Source organism: Triticum aestivum, chromosome 7D (assembly GCF_018294505.1).
Source record: "Triticum aestivum cultivar Chinese Spring chromosome 7D, IWGSC CS RefSeq v2.1, whole genome shotgun sequence".
Taxonomy (NCBI): Eukaryota; Viridiplantae; Streptophyta; class Magnoliopsida; order Poales; family Poaceae; genus Triticum; species Triticum aestivum.
The window spans coordinates 139,501,896-139,519,718 of NC_057814.1; the positions used below are offsets into that span (position 1 = coordinate 139,501,896).

At 44.4% G+C, this 17,823-nt stretch overlaps 3 protein-coding genes and 2 non-coding genes across 5 annotated transcripts; 1 reads left to right on the plus strand and 4 right to left on the minus strand.

The window, feature by feature from the left end:
* The first annotated feature begins 1,648 nt into the window (after window positions 1-1,648).
* On the plus strand, window positions 1,649-4,874 carry LOC123169263 (membrane-anchored ubiquitin-fold protein 3). The gene is made up of 3 exons (XM_044587094.1): window positions 1,649-2,090; window positions 3,574-3,741; window positions 4,337-4,874. The coding sequence occupies exons 1-3, from the start codon at window positions 1,958-1,960 to the stop codon at window positions 4,390-4,392; spliced, it is 357 nt and encodes a 118-aa protein (XP_044443029.1). The 5' UTR covers window positions 1,649-1,957; the 3' UTR covers window positions 4,393-4,874.
* Window positions 4,875-5,634: 760 nt separating this feature from the next.
* Window positions 5,635-13,007, minus strand: LOC123169262 (uncharacterized). The gene is made up of 7 exons (XM_044587093.1): window positions 12,721-13,007; window positions 10,273-11,605; window positions 9,962-10,017; window positions 9,619-9,852; window positions 8,872-9,163; window positions 7,093-7,289; window positions 5,635-6,007 (listed from the first exon to the last, which is right to left on the minus strand). The coding sequence occupies exons 2-7, from the start codon at window positions 11,581-11,583 to the stop codon at window positions 5,854-5,856; spliced, it is 2,244 nt and encodes a 747-aa protein (XP_044443028.1). The 5' UTR covers window positions 11,584-11,605; window positions 12,721-13,007; the 3' UTR covers window positions 5,635-5,853.
* A 1,619-nt stretch (window positions 13,008-14,626) lies between these two features.
* TRNAW-CCA (transfer RNA tryptophan (anticodon CCA)) lies at window positions 14,627-14,698 on the minus strand. The gene has a single exon. It is a non-coding gene; the product is annotated as a tRNA-Trp (tRNA).
* A 94-nt stretch (window positions 14,699-14,792) lies between these two features.
* TRNAW-CCA (transfer RNA tryptophan (anticodon CCA)) lies at window positions 14,793-14,864 on the minus strand. The gene has a single exon. It is a non-coding gene; the product is annotated as a tRNA-Trp (tRNA).
* A 1,213-nt stretch (window positions 14,865-16,077) lies between these two features.
* Window positions 16,078-17,531, minus strand: LOC123169225 (uncharacterized). Its single transcript, XM_044587062.1, has one exon. It carries the CDS (start codon window positions 17,443-17,445, stop codon window positions 16,267-16,269), a length of 1,179 nt encoding a protein of 392 aa, XP_044442997.1. The 5' UTR covers window positions 17,446-17,531; the 3' UTR covers window positions 16,078-16,266.
* Between the last annotated feature and the right edge of the window lie 292 nt (window positions 17,532-17,823).

Consider the following 17,823-nt stretch of genomic DNA (forward strand, 5'->3'; position numbering starts at 1 on the left):
AACTTGGTAGCAAATCTTTTGGAAGGTTATAGCAATCTTCTCAGTAGATTTTTCGGAAGATTATAGGACTCTTCTAGTAGATCTTTCGGAAGATTATAGCAATCTTCTAGCAAATCTTTTGGAAGATTATAGTAATCGTCTCGATACTCAAGGGACAATTTCTCCGTGTATGCACTAGCAAACACACCAGCCCCAACTGTTTCTGACAACAATATCCAAAGAACAAAGGACATGTAATTGTACCAACAGGTTGATTATATGGGTCCCTTAAATTTATTTTGCTTTTTACAAGGGCTGTTGTAGCTACTTTTTTGGCCCAACTTTCTGTAAACAAAAATTATTTACGGGGAAAAGAAATTGTTGGTGATACTCTAACTCAGGTTCCCGTCGCCCGCTCATATGTGTGACACTGGTGCAAATTGCTTGCGTGCCATACCACGTCATTGGAATTAGCTCATCTCAGCCAATTTTTATGCCAATTTGCACCTGCTAAACAAGTTCATGAACTAAACTAAGTGCTATTTTTTGTCTTTGTCTAAAAGAACACAATGGCCAGTTTTTTCTACCTCAAAAGAAGTGCTATGTTTTTTATCAATTAGTGTTCCAAAATGCACATTTCGCGGAAAAATAAAAGATGTTCTAAAATGCATATCTATAATAAATTGATGTGTGTACGTGAATTATTTTCTCAAGGCTACGGGCAAGGTCGCCGACCACAAAACCCAGATGCCACCCATCGCCTACCCCTCGCGCCGCGCCGACGCCAGCTACGAGGTCCTTATCGGGGCGGCTTGCCGTGAAGGTGCTGGAGTGTCGCTACGACTGCGAAGGAGATGGTGCTCGAGCGGCGGTCTTCGCCAGGCGTTGCGCGATGGCGATGTTGGTGAAGCCGGCAGCTGTTGGATGGACCCAACATGACGCTCTTCATCGCTAGCTCGGCCTGGCTAGATCATCGGAGAAGAGGGCGTGGATGCATGGCTTTGCACGGCGATGAGCACGACATCAGACCTGAATCTGTTATACAACAGGATGGGTATTATTTTCCAGGTTTTCTTTACGGAGTATTCAGTTTTGGTTTAGGACAGCGTTGCCCAGGGTAGGAATAATGTTCTTCCCATCCTATCACCGTTCCGTGGGTCTGCTTTCTGCTGGCGAAGGGTGTGTCGACCGTGCCTCTAGTGGGTCTTCCGGTATCCGGTCGGTTTAAGTTTCTGGGGATCCATCTAGATTCGGCCGGCTCACGTGGCCTTCTACATGCCCTTAACGACACCTTTTTTTCTCTCTGGTGCGGCGTATCGCGGTGACCAGCATCTCCAAGTTTGCATTAGAGACTTCGCAACCGCTACTTCTACAAGCTCTTTGGTTTCAAAAATACAGTCCGCTGAGGCGGAGACTGAGAAAGTAGACTTGGACACCTCAAAGATTTTGGATGTACTTTTTTTAAGGGTGTGTTTATAAATTATAAGCGCTTGTGATATGGTCTCAGCCCTTTTCGAGAAAAATAAAGCTGTTGTATGTGCAGCGTTATTAATCTATTTAAAAATCTTGTCGACACACACAATAATCGCCACTAAGCAGCAGCAGGTAGGCGCAAGACAGCTATTTTCCCACTACAGCTGGAGGATAAATATAGTTTTCCTCTGGGGACGTATCTGCGAAAACACCGAGGAATCCCACTCCCCCCTTCTCTCTCTCCCTCTCTCCCTCTCTTCCTCCCTACCCTCGAGACGCCCGTCTCGTCGCTTTGCTCCCCACGAAAGAATTCTAAATTCTTGCTTAACAAAACGAGAAAGCGGATCCTATCCTTCGTGGGATCCGCATCGGTTCTTGCCCTCGCCGCGCCGGATTCGCCAGCTTTTTCTTTCCTCCCCTGAATCCCTCCGCCTGGCCAGCCGCCGTCGACTGAGCCGGCGGTTGTTGGGATCTTGCGTCGGGGGGCGATCCGGCCTGGGGGGAGATGGCCGGCGGGAAGGAGCCGATCGAGGTGAAGTTCCGCCTGTTCGACGGCACGGACATCGGGCCCAACAAGTACGACCCCGCCACCACCGTCACCGCGCTCAAGGAGTTCGTCCTCGCTCGGTGGCCGCAGGGTGAGGCCGATCGACCTCCCCTCCCCTTCCTCCGCGTACATATATATACACGCCTCCGCTTTTGATGCCATGTATTTCGGGGCGGTTGCTTGCGCGGTCGTCTCGCCCCTCGTGTCCTCTCCGTCGGTTTCTTGATCCGGTATGAGAATCCCTGTGCAGATGGTTCGGTCTGGATCTGGGAGCCATCCCCACCTTTCCCTTTCGCAATAAAACACAGTGATTTGATCAGGTTGTTCCGTGGGTTGCGTGATTCTTCTGTTCTTTGGCAGTTAGGTAACACGCGTCCAGGTTTCCAACTAACTGAGGCTTTTGGAAGTCTCCTTACCCGTAGTAGCAAACACTTTGTTGACAGGCAGAGAATAGATATGTCAGTACATCTATACAAGTTCTTGCATTTTCTTAAAGAGGCAGACAGAAGACATATTTTTGCGGTGATGACATTTGTTGCTACTCGTGCTCCCAAAGAATTTTGGATCTCTGTATCTTACGATGCATGCTGAAACATGTGATGACGGATGACAGGACCATTTGAGGAGGCTGTTTGTCTGCCTTCTTATCCTGTTGGTGTCCTTGGATACTATCCTGATATTTAGTGGTCCAGTCTCAGTTCTGAACTACTGGGTGTGAAGTCCAGTCAGTGCTTTTATAGGGGCAAATCTGGCTGGGTTATGCTCGTAACAGTAAATTTGGAGAGCGTTTTTAAGCATGAGTCTCACCGAAATGTAGGCACATGGGAAGTACCAAAATACTAACGGCAGAAGCGGCAGATTAGTTATGATGTGCACTTTTTTAATTGTTTGTTTGGTAATCGAACAAGAAACACTACTCAGGTTAAGAAGTTGTCCTTTGGTTAATTGATCACTACTCAGGGGGAGTAGCTGTTTCTGCAGAAATTGTCCTTTGGTTAAGTTTCCTCAAAACCCGCCGGCAAGGAAAGGAGGAATTAGTGGCAGCAGGAAGCTCCAGTTCTTATTTGCCTGCTTGAACTAAAACTACGACGAGTAATTTGGAACGGAGGGAGTAGCTCGCATGGGTGAAGTGGATGTACAATCCCACTACTCAGGTTTAAGTCCTCATGAACGTGATTTTTGTTCCTGTTTTGTCTGTTCTTCCTCCGACATGTTCGTTTAGTGTCTAAGAAAACATGGATTAATTGATCACTGTGACATGTTCACAATAGAGAAGGAAATAGATGTTTCCCTTTTGCAACATATGCAAGTGTGTCCTTTGAGGATAAGGCCGCAAAATGGTCCATAACATGTAAATGACCATGCTTCAGAAGGAGAGTTTACCTTGTGATGAGATGTTTTGAGTTTGCACTTCCAGGGTTTTGCCCTTTTCTTTTCAGGGGAATGTTATACAGCTTTTGCGAGTGCTTCAAATTCTCTGAATACTGCTGTTGATTATTTCAGTCTTGTAGAAGCTTTATGGAATATTATCATTATCTGTGTTAAGAGTGTCTTTTTAACAATGTTTTTGACAGACAAAGACATTATTCCAAAAACTCTCAATGACGTGAAGCTCATCAATGCTGGAAGGATACTTGAGAATAACAAAACCCTTGCTGAGTCTCGAGTCCCAGTAGGAGAAGTTCCAGGAGGTGTGATCACAATGCATGTTGTTGTACGCCCTCCCCAAAGTGACAAAAGTGGTATTGCTTTGATTTCCCTCTTATTTATTCAAAGTCACATCTTTTTATATGTTTGATGATCTCACTTGGTTTAAGATCCAAAGGGTTGAACTTCTATTATGTGTGACCTGAATGAGAATTCTGACTATTGTCTGTCCGAAGAAGTTGTCATCCACCTTTTTGCCATTCTAACAGTCCTACTCCTAAAGAATTAAGACTTGAGAGTGCACACATTGTATATCTCTAGGTGTACATTTTTTCTATGCTGGTTGTAACATTGTTTTCGCCTCGTTTAGTTGATCCATTACCCAATGCTCAGTTCTATCAGCAACTTTGCCATTGAATTAAACTAGCAGTTTATGCTTCCGACTCTTTTTTCTCATTGTCAGAATGCGATTAGATGACTTGTTGTTGCATGCTATTCGCATTGCCGCCGCTATCTGATGTCTTATAGATGGATCCATTTTATTGTGATAATCCAGAGTATGTTGATATTAACTATGTGGATGCGCATATTACACTCCAGCATTTGTACATTTGTTTAATTTGCTTTAGCATCGTCTTTCCTTTTGATTTGATTTTTATCTTAATGTGCCACCATCCTTTTTCTTTCCAGATAAGCACCTCTCGAATTCCCCCAAGCAGAACAGATGTGGGTGCACGATATTGTGACGCTTTCGATTCAGCCCGCGTTGTGTATTTCTGTATATTGGTGCCATCCATGCTCACAACGATTGCAAGTTCACCCTAACACTTGATTCTTGCAAGCCATTCTTGAATGAAAAGCCTAGAGACGGTAACTTAACACCCATATATATTTCATCTCTGCTCGACAGTAAGGTTTGGTTACAGCGGGGGGGCCCTTCCATACATCCATGTAAGCTGTAATGGGTATGCAGGAAGTCAAGAGCTGGGATGCTTGCTGTTGTTTTAAGATGTAGACATTGTGTAGTGACGTCGGAAATGAGGTTCCACTTCTTATTTTTTGCTTCTACATATATACTCGTCGTATAGTATTTGTCGAGATTTTTTCCCCCAAGTTGCCACTACATATTATATATATAAATATGTAATAGGGAAGTGATTTCTGTCCAGAAGTGTAAAGGGAGTATGTTGGACTGACGGAAGGCAGTTTGTATGTGTTTTGGTTCTTCTGTTCGTAGCTTTGCTTTGCAGTTGCAGCTGTGGGTGTGCTCGGAGCAGTTGCCTTGTCAGTATGTGCTGGACCGCGCCGGCGGCAGCCGCTGGTCGGGTTGTCGACCATGGCGTCGGTTTGGCTGTCACGTCGGCCAGCTACCATCTGACTGAGCAAAGAATTGTGACAGGGTGGCTGACAGCGCCAGGGATGATAACATGGCCAGTTTTCTTGTTACTTCGGCTATCCATTTTTAATGGTCATGAACTAGGAAAAGGTTGAAAGTGGGTAGGGGTACCTTTTTTAGTCTTCAACCACTCCGCACTACTGGAGGCCCGTCTGGATCGAAGGAATTTCCTAGCTGCCCAATATACCCAATATTCAGTCCATGGAAGTTCGGTGGACCTCAACTCATTTGGTTAAGACAAAATGCAACATCCAAAGATTAGTAAACAAGGAACTGGAATTGATACCTCGTCGCTTTTCCGCAACCTCCAAAGGACCTATACAAAATGCAGAAATGTTCATATATGACAGCTAAATTGCTCAGCAGTGAATGCATTGCAAGATTGAACAATGCATAAAAATGTTCATATATGAAAACTTGGGTAAACATTAAAAAAAAGAGCAAATCCATTTTTTCTCAAACAAAAAGAAGGAAAATAATAAACACCGCAGATGCCGATGCGAGGCATCAGCAAACAAAACAAGCAAATACCGAAGGCAACATAACATCTGCAGGCAACAATAATTGAGCAGTCCCAGGAACAGAGATACGATAATCAACATGGAGGGCGCCCATTTAGTCAAATGAACGGAACATGGTTGATTGGCAGCCATCCAGTTCGCCACAGATCCATAATACATGAAAATTCCTTAGTGCACCTGACTTCGCAAAAAAGAAACTGGGTACACGGGTAGCATCCTTCCACAAATCTTTGGGCAACATGTATTCTAGCTATAAGGGAAAAAAAACGTTTGTATAATCCTGGCTGCAGCTAGATGTTCAAGCTCCAGTCATAAGGCTGATACGAGACCTTCAGTTGAGTGTTTGCAAGCAACTCCAAGAACTGCTCTGACGCTGCAGGCTCCAGATAATTTGCTGCATGCTTCAGTACTTCTGTCTCATTCTTACCGAAGTCTGTGTTATACCTGCAAACAATTCAGAACAAGAGTTTTTGAGCTGCATCTCATTTTACCAAAATCTGTGTACTTATACCTTAAAATCATTTGGACCATGAGTTTCCAAGCTTAAGTTATCAAAGCATTGCCACATACCAAAGTGCAGGTCCAAATTTGGTAACTGATGCTCAACTTCTCAATTGCTACTGTTATAATTTCATCACAGTGCATATCAGGTAAAATTAACAAAGTTAATATTTCGGACTTGCACTCTAGCAATATAACTGTGTAACAAATGTATGATCATTCGCCAATCTGTCAAGTAGTAACACGGTAATGCATTCGTTAATAAATGGCCGATGTCACATCATCAATGAACTCACTGAAACCGCATTCCCTTAATTTGTTGGGCATTGTGCAGTTCTAGTTGTATTTCTAGTGACCACAGACTAAATGCGGGTCATAACCACCTCACATACCGTTATGGCCTTCAAATTATTGGATAAAGCAATCTCAATAAGCAAATTTTAGTTATTCTTCATTAGTTATAACCCTAATAGGGCAAAGCACACGAATCCATATCTATAAAAATTATCAGCATCCTGCTATATTCCAGTTGAAATTACACGCAAAGTAATCATAAAAGGCCACATGAGTGTTAATGCACCACACACAGCGCTACAAGCTTGGTTGACCGCTTTTTGAAGCATTGCTCATCATATATTCATTCATATCCAACTTAACCAAGGGCGAATTGAAGTAACCAAAACCAAGCAAACGTTAAGAATAGCCCCAAATCAGACTGGTATTCTACTTTGTTTCCAACTACAAGACTGACAAAGCTAGATCACCTAGCAATAAACTTATCTAGCTTATGTTTCAAGCAGCTCTAGGGTTGTAACTTATACCTAGAGAGAGTAAACTGTTTTTTGAAGTCAGTAGTACTATTGAACATGTCAATGTGCTAGATGTTCCGGTAAATAGCTCTATTAGATGCATTGTCATTGTTATACTACAAATTCTGGTGCCGAACAGTCGCACACTACTAAGCAAGAACAGTAAATACTCAAGAACATATTGGTAAAGCAAGAATATCAATCATTTTATTGTCTTACCATCGTAAGATCTTGCTTACAGATGCAACCTTTGCTTCAGGATCAACAATCAGTCCTCCATTCCTTACGAAATCTCGTGCAGCTTCCATTAACTCTTTATCAATATTTCCCGGCGAGTAACACCGAAGTGCAGGTCCAGATTTGGTACCACATACCAAAGCAAAGTGAACAAGAGGTTCAGGGTATGACAGGGCCACCTGCAATTACAAACAAGGAAAAAAAGGCGGTGAGAATTTATATCACTGAAAAATTAGCATCACTTAAGAACAAGGTTTACGAGTCGACAAGTCGTTCCAAGGTTGAGACTCATAGACTAATCGTGACAAGTCTAGACTATTGCTGGACTAGTCGACATGGTACTGTAACACACACCTTGCAGTAATCAATTACTAAAACCTAGTATTAGTCAGTAATATATACGTACTATATAGCAGTAGCACAGTACAGTATAAATACAAACTTAATGCATGAGAAGTGGATAAATACAAATTTTCCCTCCCACGTGTTGCGGGCTGGGCGGCTGGCTCACTTGTCCCCTCCCAATCCCTAAAAAAAATTTTGAGTCGAACGACTCAAAGTGCACGACTAGTCCAGACTAGTTCCCTCGACTGCTCGACTCGGCAAACTAGTATACCCAAATTTTCTAGTCGACATCCAGAATGCAACTCATAGACTAGTCTATCGACTAGTTTCGAGTTTCGACTAGTCGCTCGACTCGTAATGCTTGTTTAAGAACCAACCAAGGAATTTAGTAGTTTAAAATGACCGTGTTTTAAATAGAATGTCGCACTAATATTGTGGTGCTGCTATAGCATGCTAACGGTTGTGTGCATTATGTGGCTGATTTGGCAAGTAGGTACAGTTATGGGATCCCAGTGCGCTAAAACAAGTGGTACAATGCAGATCAGCTGGTGGCCAGTTTCTATATATAGTCATTTTGCCTTCCCTTGGCAGCCCTTTATTGCATATACGACCTTTTCAAAAAGGTTTTCACATATCTTCAATCTGACTTTCTAGAACCATAGAAAATAAACAGGTAAGCATATAATGGAAAGACGGTAGGCCTTGCCTTCTATATTCCTTCGGATTTCCCGGAACTGATTACGCCCTAGGCCCTACATACTAGGTAAGTTTCAATCATTTCTTCCAGAAAAAAAGTAACACCCATAGAACTAGTTCTGCCTTCTATATGACTGGTATATGCTATCTGATGTAAAAGGACTTCGACCATCCACTAGTACACACTGCGCTAGATAATACCCACTCACATGTACCCTTGCACACATGCAAACCGATATTACGCTGCACCGGATATTAAATCATATCAACATGCATCTATGAGAAAAAAGACCCATGTTATTTGTTTGAAATAGAAGGTCAAGATAAGTTGATTTTATTTCTTGCACACAATAGGCAAGTTTGAAATAATCTCCACCACACTAATGTTTGGCAACTTTTACAGGCACCAACACAGATCAAGCATGTTTCCTTTAAGCTGCCCTTTCTAGGAGGAACCGCGGATAGATTGTATACCCTAGAGTCTAAACAAGAAAAACACATTCACGAGTTTAATTGTTGGAACACATCTTACTGAATATGTGCTTTGCTGTAGGCATATACTTAAAGAAGCATAACTTGATGTAAGAAAAGTATATAACACGAAAGCTTCAAGACAATGAACATGAGTCCAGGTATCATCAAGAGTTCATGACAGGACAGATTTTTAGTAAACAGAAACATATATGTTCCCCTTTTTTGGAGTGGATCTGCTTTGTTCACCTTGGATCTTTGGTCTTTCTGTCCGAAAGGTTTCACAAGATTGTATGGTGGCCTTTGGTTGCCACGCAGAATGCCATTTTCAATAGCTGACAGTGAATAGGCACATCCACCAATGACATACTTAAAGTCTCCAAAGAACTTTTTCCTGTCCAATGGTCCAGCAGGATGACCACATGTCACTAACGCGTGGATAGCCATCATATTGTACAGATTTATGAAGAAAGCAAGCTTTTCTTCACGTGACAGGTCACTAGTTTCCACCCTCTGAAGCTCCTCAGTTGTTCTAATATACCTGTGCAAGAAATATGAGCTTCAGATAAGTGTACCGATCACCTATGGCATTAGGGCAATCAAGACATGAGAACCAAGTTATCAATTATCAGTCTACTTACAGCACGTGCTACTATAAATTTATAACACACAACATAAAATATAGAGATATACTCAGGTAGCAAATTGGAGTTTACTGATCAATTATGAACTTGAACATATGTATCAACTAAAAGATTATCAGAAGTAGTCAGAACAAGCAATAGATTGTCATTCATTTTAGTATCTGCACATAAATACTAATACATGGATTATGCAGTTCCATGTCTTCTGCATATACTCCCTCCGTCTAGAAATACTTGTCGGAGAAATGGATAAAAATGAATGTATCTAAAACTAGAATACATCTAGATACATTCATTTCTCCGACAAGTATTTCCGGACTGAGGGAGTACTTAAGTATGTACATGTGCTAACCTTTTAAATTCCTCACAACCCTGGATGCTTCTGTAGTCAACATGCCTACCATCTTCAGATACATAAGCCTCGAAAATGGCACAAGACAACTTTCTCAACCTTGATGCGATCTCCGCCATGGGTTTTGGTGCCACATCAATGATGCCCCTAGGGATGTTGTAACACTGTGTCATAATAACGGGATCATGATCTAGGAAACGGTAAGGCTGATTTCCATCTTCAAAGTCATTTTCACTGCAATACAAGCAGTGTATTAATAATAATAACCTCCAAATATTCCAACCAACGGAGACATAAATAACAGAAATAAGAATAATATCGTAAGATCATTTCAAGAGCTTACTCTAGAACATGACGAAAGAAGTGTTTGCTTGCAAGCTTTCTTCCAAATTCCACTGCCTGCATGGATAATATGTATCCAGAAAATGTTAAGGAAGGTGACAGTACAGTAGGGAACATACAAAACAGATGTGTGCTTTCCTAAATGTGAAATCCTTTCCAAGGATTTGCTATAAATAATGCAAACTTGCCATATATACCTAAATTAAAATAGCCTCAAAAGTGAGACAAAACCAAGAGTCATGTTGTTTAAAATCCACATGGAAGTCCTATATATAGCATGGCTCAAAAAATAGTCAATAGTAAACGTTTTACCTCATCTCTCTCCAAATACTGATCTTCTGATATAAAATCCACAGCCTCACTGCCAGGAAAGCAGTTACTAAATCTTCTCATTTTGTAAAACCTATCCTTCGGAGTAATCGACTCTCTCATTTTTCTGACGATGGTTGCCAACTCATCCATCTTCCCACATCCAGATTCGTCGTCTTCTCCAGGTAAAGGAGGCAAAGGAGCAGCAGAGGAGGGCTCATCATTGAAAAGAGCACCAGTTTTCTCATTGAGTATGCCAGACTCCTCCATTTTCTTCAATTCAGTTAAGCCTCCAATCAGCAGGTCATTGAAATACACTTTTGGTACTATGGATGACCCAGTATTCTTTTCCAACTCCAACTTCCTACTAGGGAATATATCAATGTTAATCTCAACATACTTGAGCCTTTGCTGATGCATGAACAACCGAACCATTTTGCAATCTTCACATCCCAGTTTTGTGTATACAATAATCCTTCCTTTTGCTATTGGTTGCTCTGTCAAACCAGGCACATTTGCATCCCCAGCTTCCCCAGTTGTAGAAGTAACAATATCTCCTCCAACTTTAATCAAGTTCAGTGGATTCCATGTGCTTCTTTCCTCGGATTTCTTTTGTACTTCTTTTGGTTTAATTTCAGAATCTGAGACGGTCTTCTCAACATTGCCACTTGCTGAACCATCATTCTTGTCATCTTCAACAGGAAGATCATTCTCATCCTTTCTGCCAGATAGGCGGCGTATAAATGTTGACACTGCAATGGCTCCCTTTTCCTTAACAAAATTCCCGATTGCAGCAGCTCTTTCATTGATCACAGACCCTTGCTGAGCTTTTGAAGCAAGCTCCACAGATTGATCAGAAGAACGCCTCAATTGTTCCATTTCAGGAATCTCAGTTCCATCAAAAACTGGCTCTTCAGATTTTTCTTCTTCAAGAATCTCTTTAACAGTCTGGTCTGAATCTATAGGTTTCATGGCATCAGGGCTTCTGCTTTTATCCATCTGCTCATTGAGATCCTTTTCTGGGTTATCTCCCCCATGGATCTGCCCTTTTACCTCATCGCTTGAATTCTCACTCATTGAATTTACTGTTTCTTTTACGCCCAACATTTCTGTTTTCCTCGACAAATCCCCTTCATCTTCACCCTTTTCTCCAGGATTAGGGGACTCTTCACTGACAGAAGTTTTTATCACATCCATTTCTCCAGGATTAGGGGAGTCTTCACTGACAGAAGTTTTTATCACATCCTTTTCTCCAGGATTAGGGGACTCTTCACTGACAGAAGTTTTTATCACATCCTTGTCCCCGTCCTCCATGTCGCGAGGAAAGCTTACCAATCTGCAAAAATAGCCTTAAGTAAGAAGCTTGTGCATGCAAGAAACTGTAAACTTGTAAACTAAAAATGGCATGGAGTGGATGGAAATAAAATTCTGCTGGATATTCTTCAGTTAACAAGTCAAATAAAGGAGAATATCAAGGACATGTGGCACAGTGATCTCTACCATATGACAAAACACAACACATGTGTCAGAATGGAATGAACTGTTATGCAGGTTAAATTTGCATAGAGGGCATTTCTTTATTCATTTAGCTCCAAAAAAAATCGCATGGTATGGTTAGTACCAATCCTTTTCTAAAAAATGGTTAGTACCAATCAGCAACTCATATGAATGCTTTTATATTAGACTTTTAATGGTATATACAAACTAGATAGGGTAAATATGTATTGATACAGATTTGTCACCCGCTATCTCAAGAAATGGATACGGAATAGAAGAGTGCACGGTGAAAAGCCTTTGTTGTGCGTGATGAACTGCAAGATATGCACGCGATCGGCAATCAGACGCAGCGACCACAAATGCTCTGCTCGCAGGACGACGAACCATGAAGCCTGGGCAAATAGTACCTGACTGATTAACCCCCCAAATGCAGACACGTTGTATCCAATAAACCACGGGGCCAAACACCAGTACATCAACGTTACCAATCTGGCATGGCAAAGCTGTCATTAGCCAGTACTAATCCGCGCAATCACCAAACCGCTAGCCATATGCACGGTGCTAGGCATGTGCGCGCTCAAACGCATTTGCAGGTTGAGATCTCACGCGAGACAAACCCCCGGATTAATCGCACGCAGAAACGCACGGCCGCGGTGTTTGCATTCCCGACAATAAACCCGCACCTCACCTCACCGCCCAGAAACCGGATGAACGCACTGAACCAAAATAACCAACCGGCCCCAGCTCGCGGATGAAGCACCGCGAGATCCCACTCCCAGCCCCCGACATCGCGGTGCGATAAACCCTAGAGAAACCTCCCGCTGAACCGCGGCGGGCGCGAGCAGGGAACCGGCCGGGGAGCATCCCTCGCTAGATGCATCACCGATTCGAACCACACGGCGAACAAAATATCAGGACACGGCAGCGAAAAAACCGGGGGAAGCAGATTCGGACCTGAACCCTGGAGATCTCGGGCCGACGGAGACGGCGACGGGTATTAATTGCTGCCGAAACCAAGCGAGGACGGAGGAGATTGAGCGGCCGGGCGAGGCGAGGAGGGAGGGGGGATGGAGGAAGCGGGCGGCGTGAGCGAGGGTTTAGCGGTGGCGTGGCGAGCGAGAGGAGGTGGATTTTGACTGGGGCGAGATGAGGGGGAGACGGGAACGGAAATGGAAATGGGGCAGCGGCGGTGGAGAGGAGAGGAGACCCGGGGGGGGGGGGGCTGTGCGCGTGTGTGTAGGAAGCGGGAACACCGGAAACTGACGAGCCGAGGCGGAGCGGGGAAGGAAAGAAAAGCGGAAAAAGGCTGCCCGGGCGGACGCTTCTGACCACGTGGTTCGGTCGACGCAGCAGTCTGTAGACTGCTGGGGGCTTTGACCGTGGACGTGGCGTGGCGGCCCACGGACACACACCGGATACTCTCTGTGTTGCGGTCGTGCTAGAACGGGGTCTGATTTTGGTTTGGGGGGGGGGGGGGGGGGGGGGGGGGGGGGGTTGATTTTAAGCGTAAGCGTCAACTCTATGCAAAAAGCTCTAGATACCACGTTCGTATCTACACAAACCTAACACAAACTTTTTTAGGGACGGCGGAAATATGTAAAAGAAAACACATTTATATTATGGTGTTTAGCATCGTCGGAGGCCTTGTGAATGTGTGTCTCCGACGGATTTCGTGGATTTAGTCGATGGTTGTCTTTGATGGATCGGCTCGGATCCAGTCTTTGTTCATGTGTCTTCAGGTTGGATCTTTTCGATCTGAGCTTCTTCTCATCGGCGACGGTTGCTGTTCTGGTGCGTTGGTTCTATGAGGACTTAGCACGACAACTTTCCGACTATCTGCTACAACAAGTTGTGCCCGGCTCTGACAAGGGAGGGGCGATGACGGCGGCGCGCCTTCGACTCACTTCAGTGTTTGCAGTCGTCGCTAGGTGGTCTTTGACTATGGGTGTAATTTTCATTTTTTATGATGTTCATTGTACTACTGTCATGATTGAAGAATAAGATGATAGTTTCCCAAAAAAGGTAATAAAAGCATTTTTTTTTCTTTCTCATTGGTAGAAGTTTTTTTCTAATAGCTAGCATCGTCAAGCATTCAGGCTATAAAGAGTGATGCTATGCAGACGAAAACCTTTGCCCAATCTGTGGATGGACGACCATATCAATTACACCATCCATGGATACGCATTTTATGGAGATTTGTGATGCACTTCTTCTATGTCTGCCTTGAAACAAAATAAAAAGTGTTGCGCACGTTTTTAACTAAATATGACTATTCATGGCTATGTGGGTGGTCCTCTGGGACGCGTGCACAAAGATTTTTGGTTGTAATCAATAAGGTCATGCCGGCTTTAGTATAAGAACGATGACAACGACGCGTCGACGACTCGTTCTGACAACAACAATGATCTTTCGTTGATTTATGAACCTTAATATTATTTTCTGTTTGTGATACATTGTACTCCCTCCGTTCCTAAATATAAGTCTTTTTAGACATTTTAAATGGAATACAACGTACGGATGTATGTAGATATATTTTAGTGTAGATTCACTCATTTTGCTCCGTATGTAGTCATTTAGTAGAATCTCTAGAAAAACTTATATTTGGGAACGGAGGGAGTAGTTCTCATGAGACTTTATAATAAATATGAGTCCTTTTCAAAGTACAAATATAAATAGAGTCATGAGTGGCATTCCGCTTAGCCAAACCTGGTCTTTGGCTATTACCCAGCACCTACGTCGCACTCATTTCTTGGACCAGAAAAAACGCTTAGCCAAACCTGATCTTTGGCTATTGCCGTACATCGCACTCATTTGTTGGACCAAAATAAAAATAAAAAGGATCGGATATTTTGTTCGGGATTGAACCCTACGTGAATCGAACACGCAACCTTCTGATCTGGAGTCAGACGCGCTACCATTGCGCCAAGGATCCGATATGATCTGTTGCTATCATTATGCTTTTTGGCATATAGTCTAGGATTTAAATTACAAGAAAAGAAAAAAAATCGGATATTTGTTCGGGATTTTGAACCCTACGTGAATCGAACACGCAACCTTCTGATCTGGAGTCAGACGCGCTACCATTGCGCCAAGGATCCGATGTGACACTATACTACAACAAATATTGAAATACATGTGTTGTTCTTTTTTTTTTTGTTGGAAAGACAACGATGAAAATTTTCTTTTGGGTGACGATGCCGCATTGAAACCACACCGTGGATTATTATGGCACAAAAAATTCATTTAAGGGCTAGCATTGGGGCATACAGGGGCACTTGCCGTTTGGGCGTCTGGTGCACCCCAGGTATGCACAAGTCTTCAGAACATCAGGCAAATGAGCTGCTGAAACCACACAGAACCAACAAAACGGCAAGCAGAGCAACCACAGGGCTTCAGCTCAAACCAAAGGAGCTAGACGTGTAATCAGCAATCAGAGGAAACATGCTTGAGCTTTGGCTGACACGTGTGGATATATACTGTCATAGTTGCTACAGTTTGGCTGGAAGAAACATCCAACACTAAGATGCCACATACCCAGATATCGACTGAAATCGACGAACCTGTGTGCAATATATACTCCGGCTTGAGAATGACTAGAGCGACACAAAAATCCATTGCCTGCTGCTGTTTCTTAGGGGGGCATTTAGGAGCTTCAGGCGAGCAGAAATCCACAGGAACTCAGTCATCTAGACAGAGCAATCTTCTCCTCAGTACAGGATATATACCATACAAGACAGCGATGCAGCTCTCTGTTCTTGATGTGCAGCAGCTACACCATGATGTTCTCAGGTTTGCACATGAGCAGAGACATGCTCGACAATATTTTCGGAACAGAACGGGGATTCACAAAGTTTCCAATGGAGGAGGTTCAGAACTACACCTTTGGTGGCAATGCTGATGGAGTGGACGGCAGAGGACCCCAACCCAGAAACTCCGGTGACGCCCTATACCTTGCTCAAAGTTCTAATTCCTCACGAATCCTGATCAGATCAACCAAGTTCTAATTCCTCACGAATCCTGATCAGATCAACCAAGTTTTGTGCGGCAAAATCGAAGAAAAAGTCAAAGGCACTACACTCATTTTCCTCCCTCTCAACCTCCCAAATTTCACAAAAAAGTTTTATACCCAATAAACAGTCGCAATGCTATCTAGTGAGCAACATACAGATTCACGGCGTTTGCCAAGAGCCATCGATTTTCAGCGCCCAACAACGAATGAAACACTTAATTTCATGATGTTATACCACAATTTCGTCTATTTTACTTGCTTCATACTAGATATCAAGAACAAAACTGTAAGAGATGGCAACAAGATCAGAACTTTTAACCATTTCATATGTTTCAGCAAGTGGAACTTGTCGCGGCGGTCAATAAGTTCGGTGGCAGTTCAGTTTCAGTCAGAATGCTAAAATGAAGAGAGGATACAAAGACAAGAGCAGTGCTATGTGAATAGCTAGGACCATGAGAAAATACATTAACCTTCAATATCCCTAAAATGTGTCAAGGTTTGAGGTCAGGAGGTATTTTCCCTGCACGAGCTGCGGCATACACATCTGCAAGCTCAGGAACACTCTCCTTGTAATACTCAATAAATCTTGACCTGAAGTACCTCTCACTCACAACAACCAATGAGCAATAGTCAGAACTCAGAAGTCCCTTGCCCTGCAGTATCTTCATGACAATGTATCGAGGCTCAAGCCTCGCCTTCAGGCTGTAAGTGATCAGCGCGGGCCTGCGCACGATGTACTCTGGCTCAAGACCAACCTTGTTGATCAGGAACTCTACCGTGCTGCGCAGGTTGTCCTCAGATGATCTTAGGAGGCTTGGGTGCTTGACGACCGCAATTTTCAGCATGTCATCAGAGCAGCCGAGGGTCTTCTTCAGTAACTCCATTCTTGCAGCAAGCTTCTCTTGGGTCACGCAGGAGACGGTTGCGAGCGCATACATGAATTGGCCTGAGCCGCGTGGTACCCCGAGCTCATCTGCGCGTGCGACCAGTACCTGGAGCTTTTCTGGGCTGCAGACGAGCACCCACGTCCCACTGAGGCCAGTCTTGGCGAGATGAGGGATTTTTAAGCCGCAGCGCAGAAGTAGCTCGACGTTGGGCTTAACCACTGTGTCAATGTCACGCCTTAGGAGGGCACCACCTCCCAGAGCTCCCCTCGACACGGCATTGACCAACTCGTCGAAGGAGCCGAACAATGGGATCCAGAACTGAAGCCTGCTGGCGACGTCGCAGGAGCGCAACGCGGGGGCGCCGATCAAGACGAGGCGCGCGATCTTGGAAGGGGATAGCCCGAGATCGCGAAGCTTGGCGACGCGGGGGGCGAGGGTCTCGTCCACCCTGGAGCAAAGGAACTTCGGGTCGGCAGCGACGACGGCGGCGATGTCGGAGCTGGAGAGGCCGAGGCCCGAGAGGAAGGCGAGGACGGCGTCGGGGTTGGAGGGGGACCTGAGATGGGAGATGAACCTGGACGCCTTGAGGGATTGCGCCCGGGTGAGGCCGCAGGTGTTGACGAGGTAGTCCTGGACGGAGAAAGGGGACTCGGTGGAGGTGGTCGCGGTAGCGGTGGCGGTGGCGCAGAGGTGGCGGCGGAGGGAGGTGAGGGGGAAGGTGGGGAGAGGGGAGGCGCCGCCGTCGCGGAGGAGAGAGAGCAGCCGCTTTTGGAGGCGGAGCATGGCGGCGGCGGCGTAATGCTCGCTCGGCGGGGTTTGTGGTAGGGTTTGGCGATGGCTAAGGGAGCCAGTGGAGCAGCTTCAGTGCCGCAAAGGCACCTGTCTTTGGGTCCCTTACATGTGGGCCAGCCACCCGCTGGATCCATATGTGATAGGCACAAAGGCAAGTCTCTTAAGAAACCGAAGCACAGTCTGAGCGAGTTCGATGTGGGTATGAGGAGTTAATTTGATAACATAGTCTGGGGCACTTTCGTCATTTCATATGAGCACTTCAAAGGTACTAGTAGGGAAATTTTACTCATCTGGTCTATTCAAGACGTGTCTCGTAACTTCTGGAAAGATCAATATCGCACACAGGCGAAGGAGGCGACCGCGTTCCAT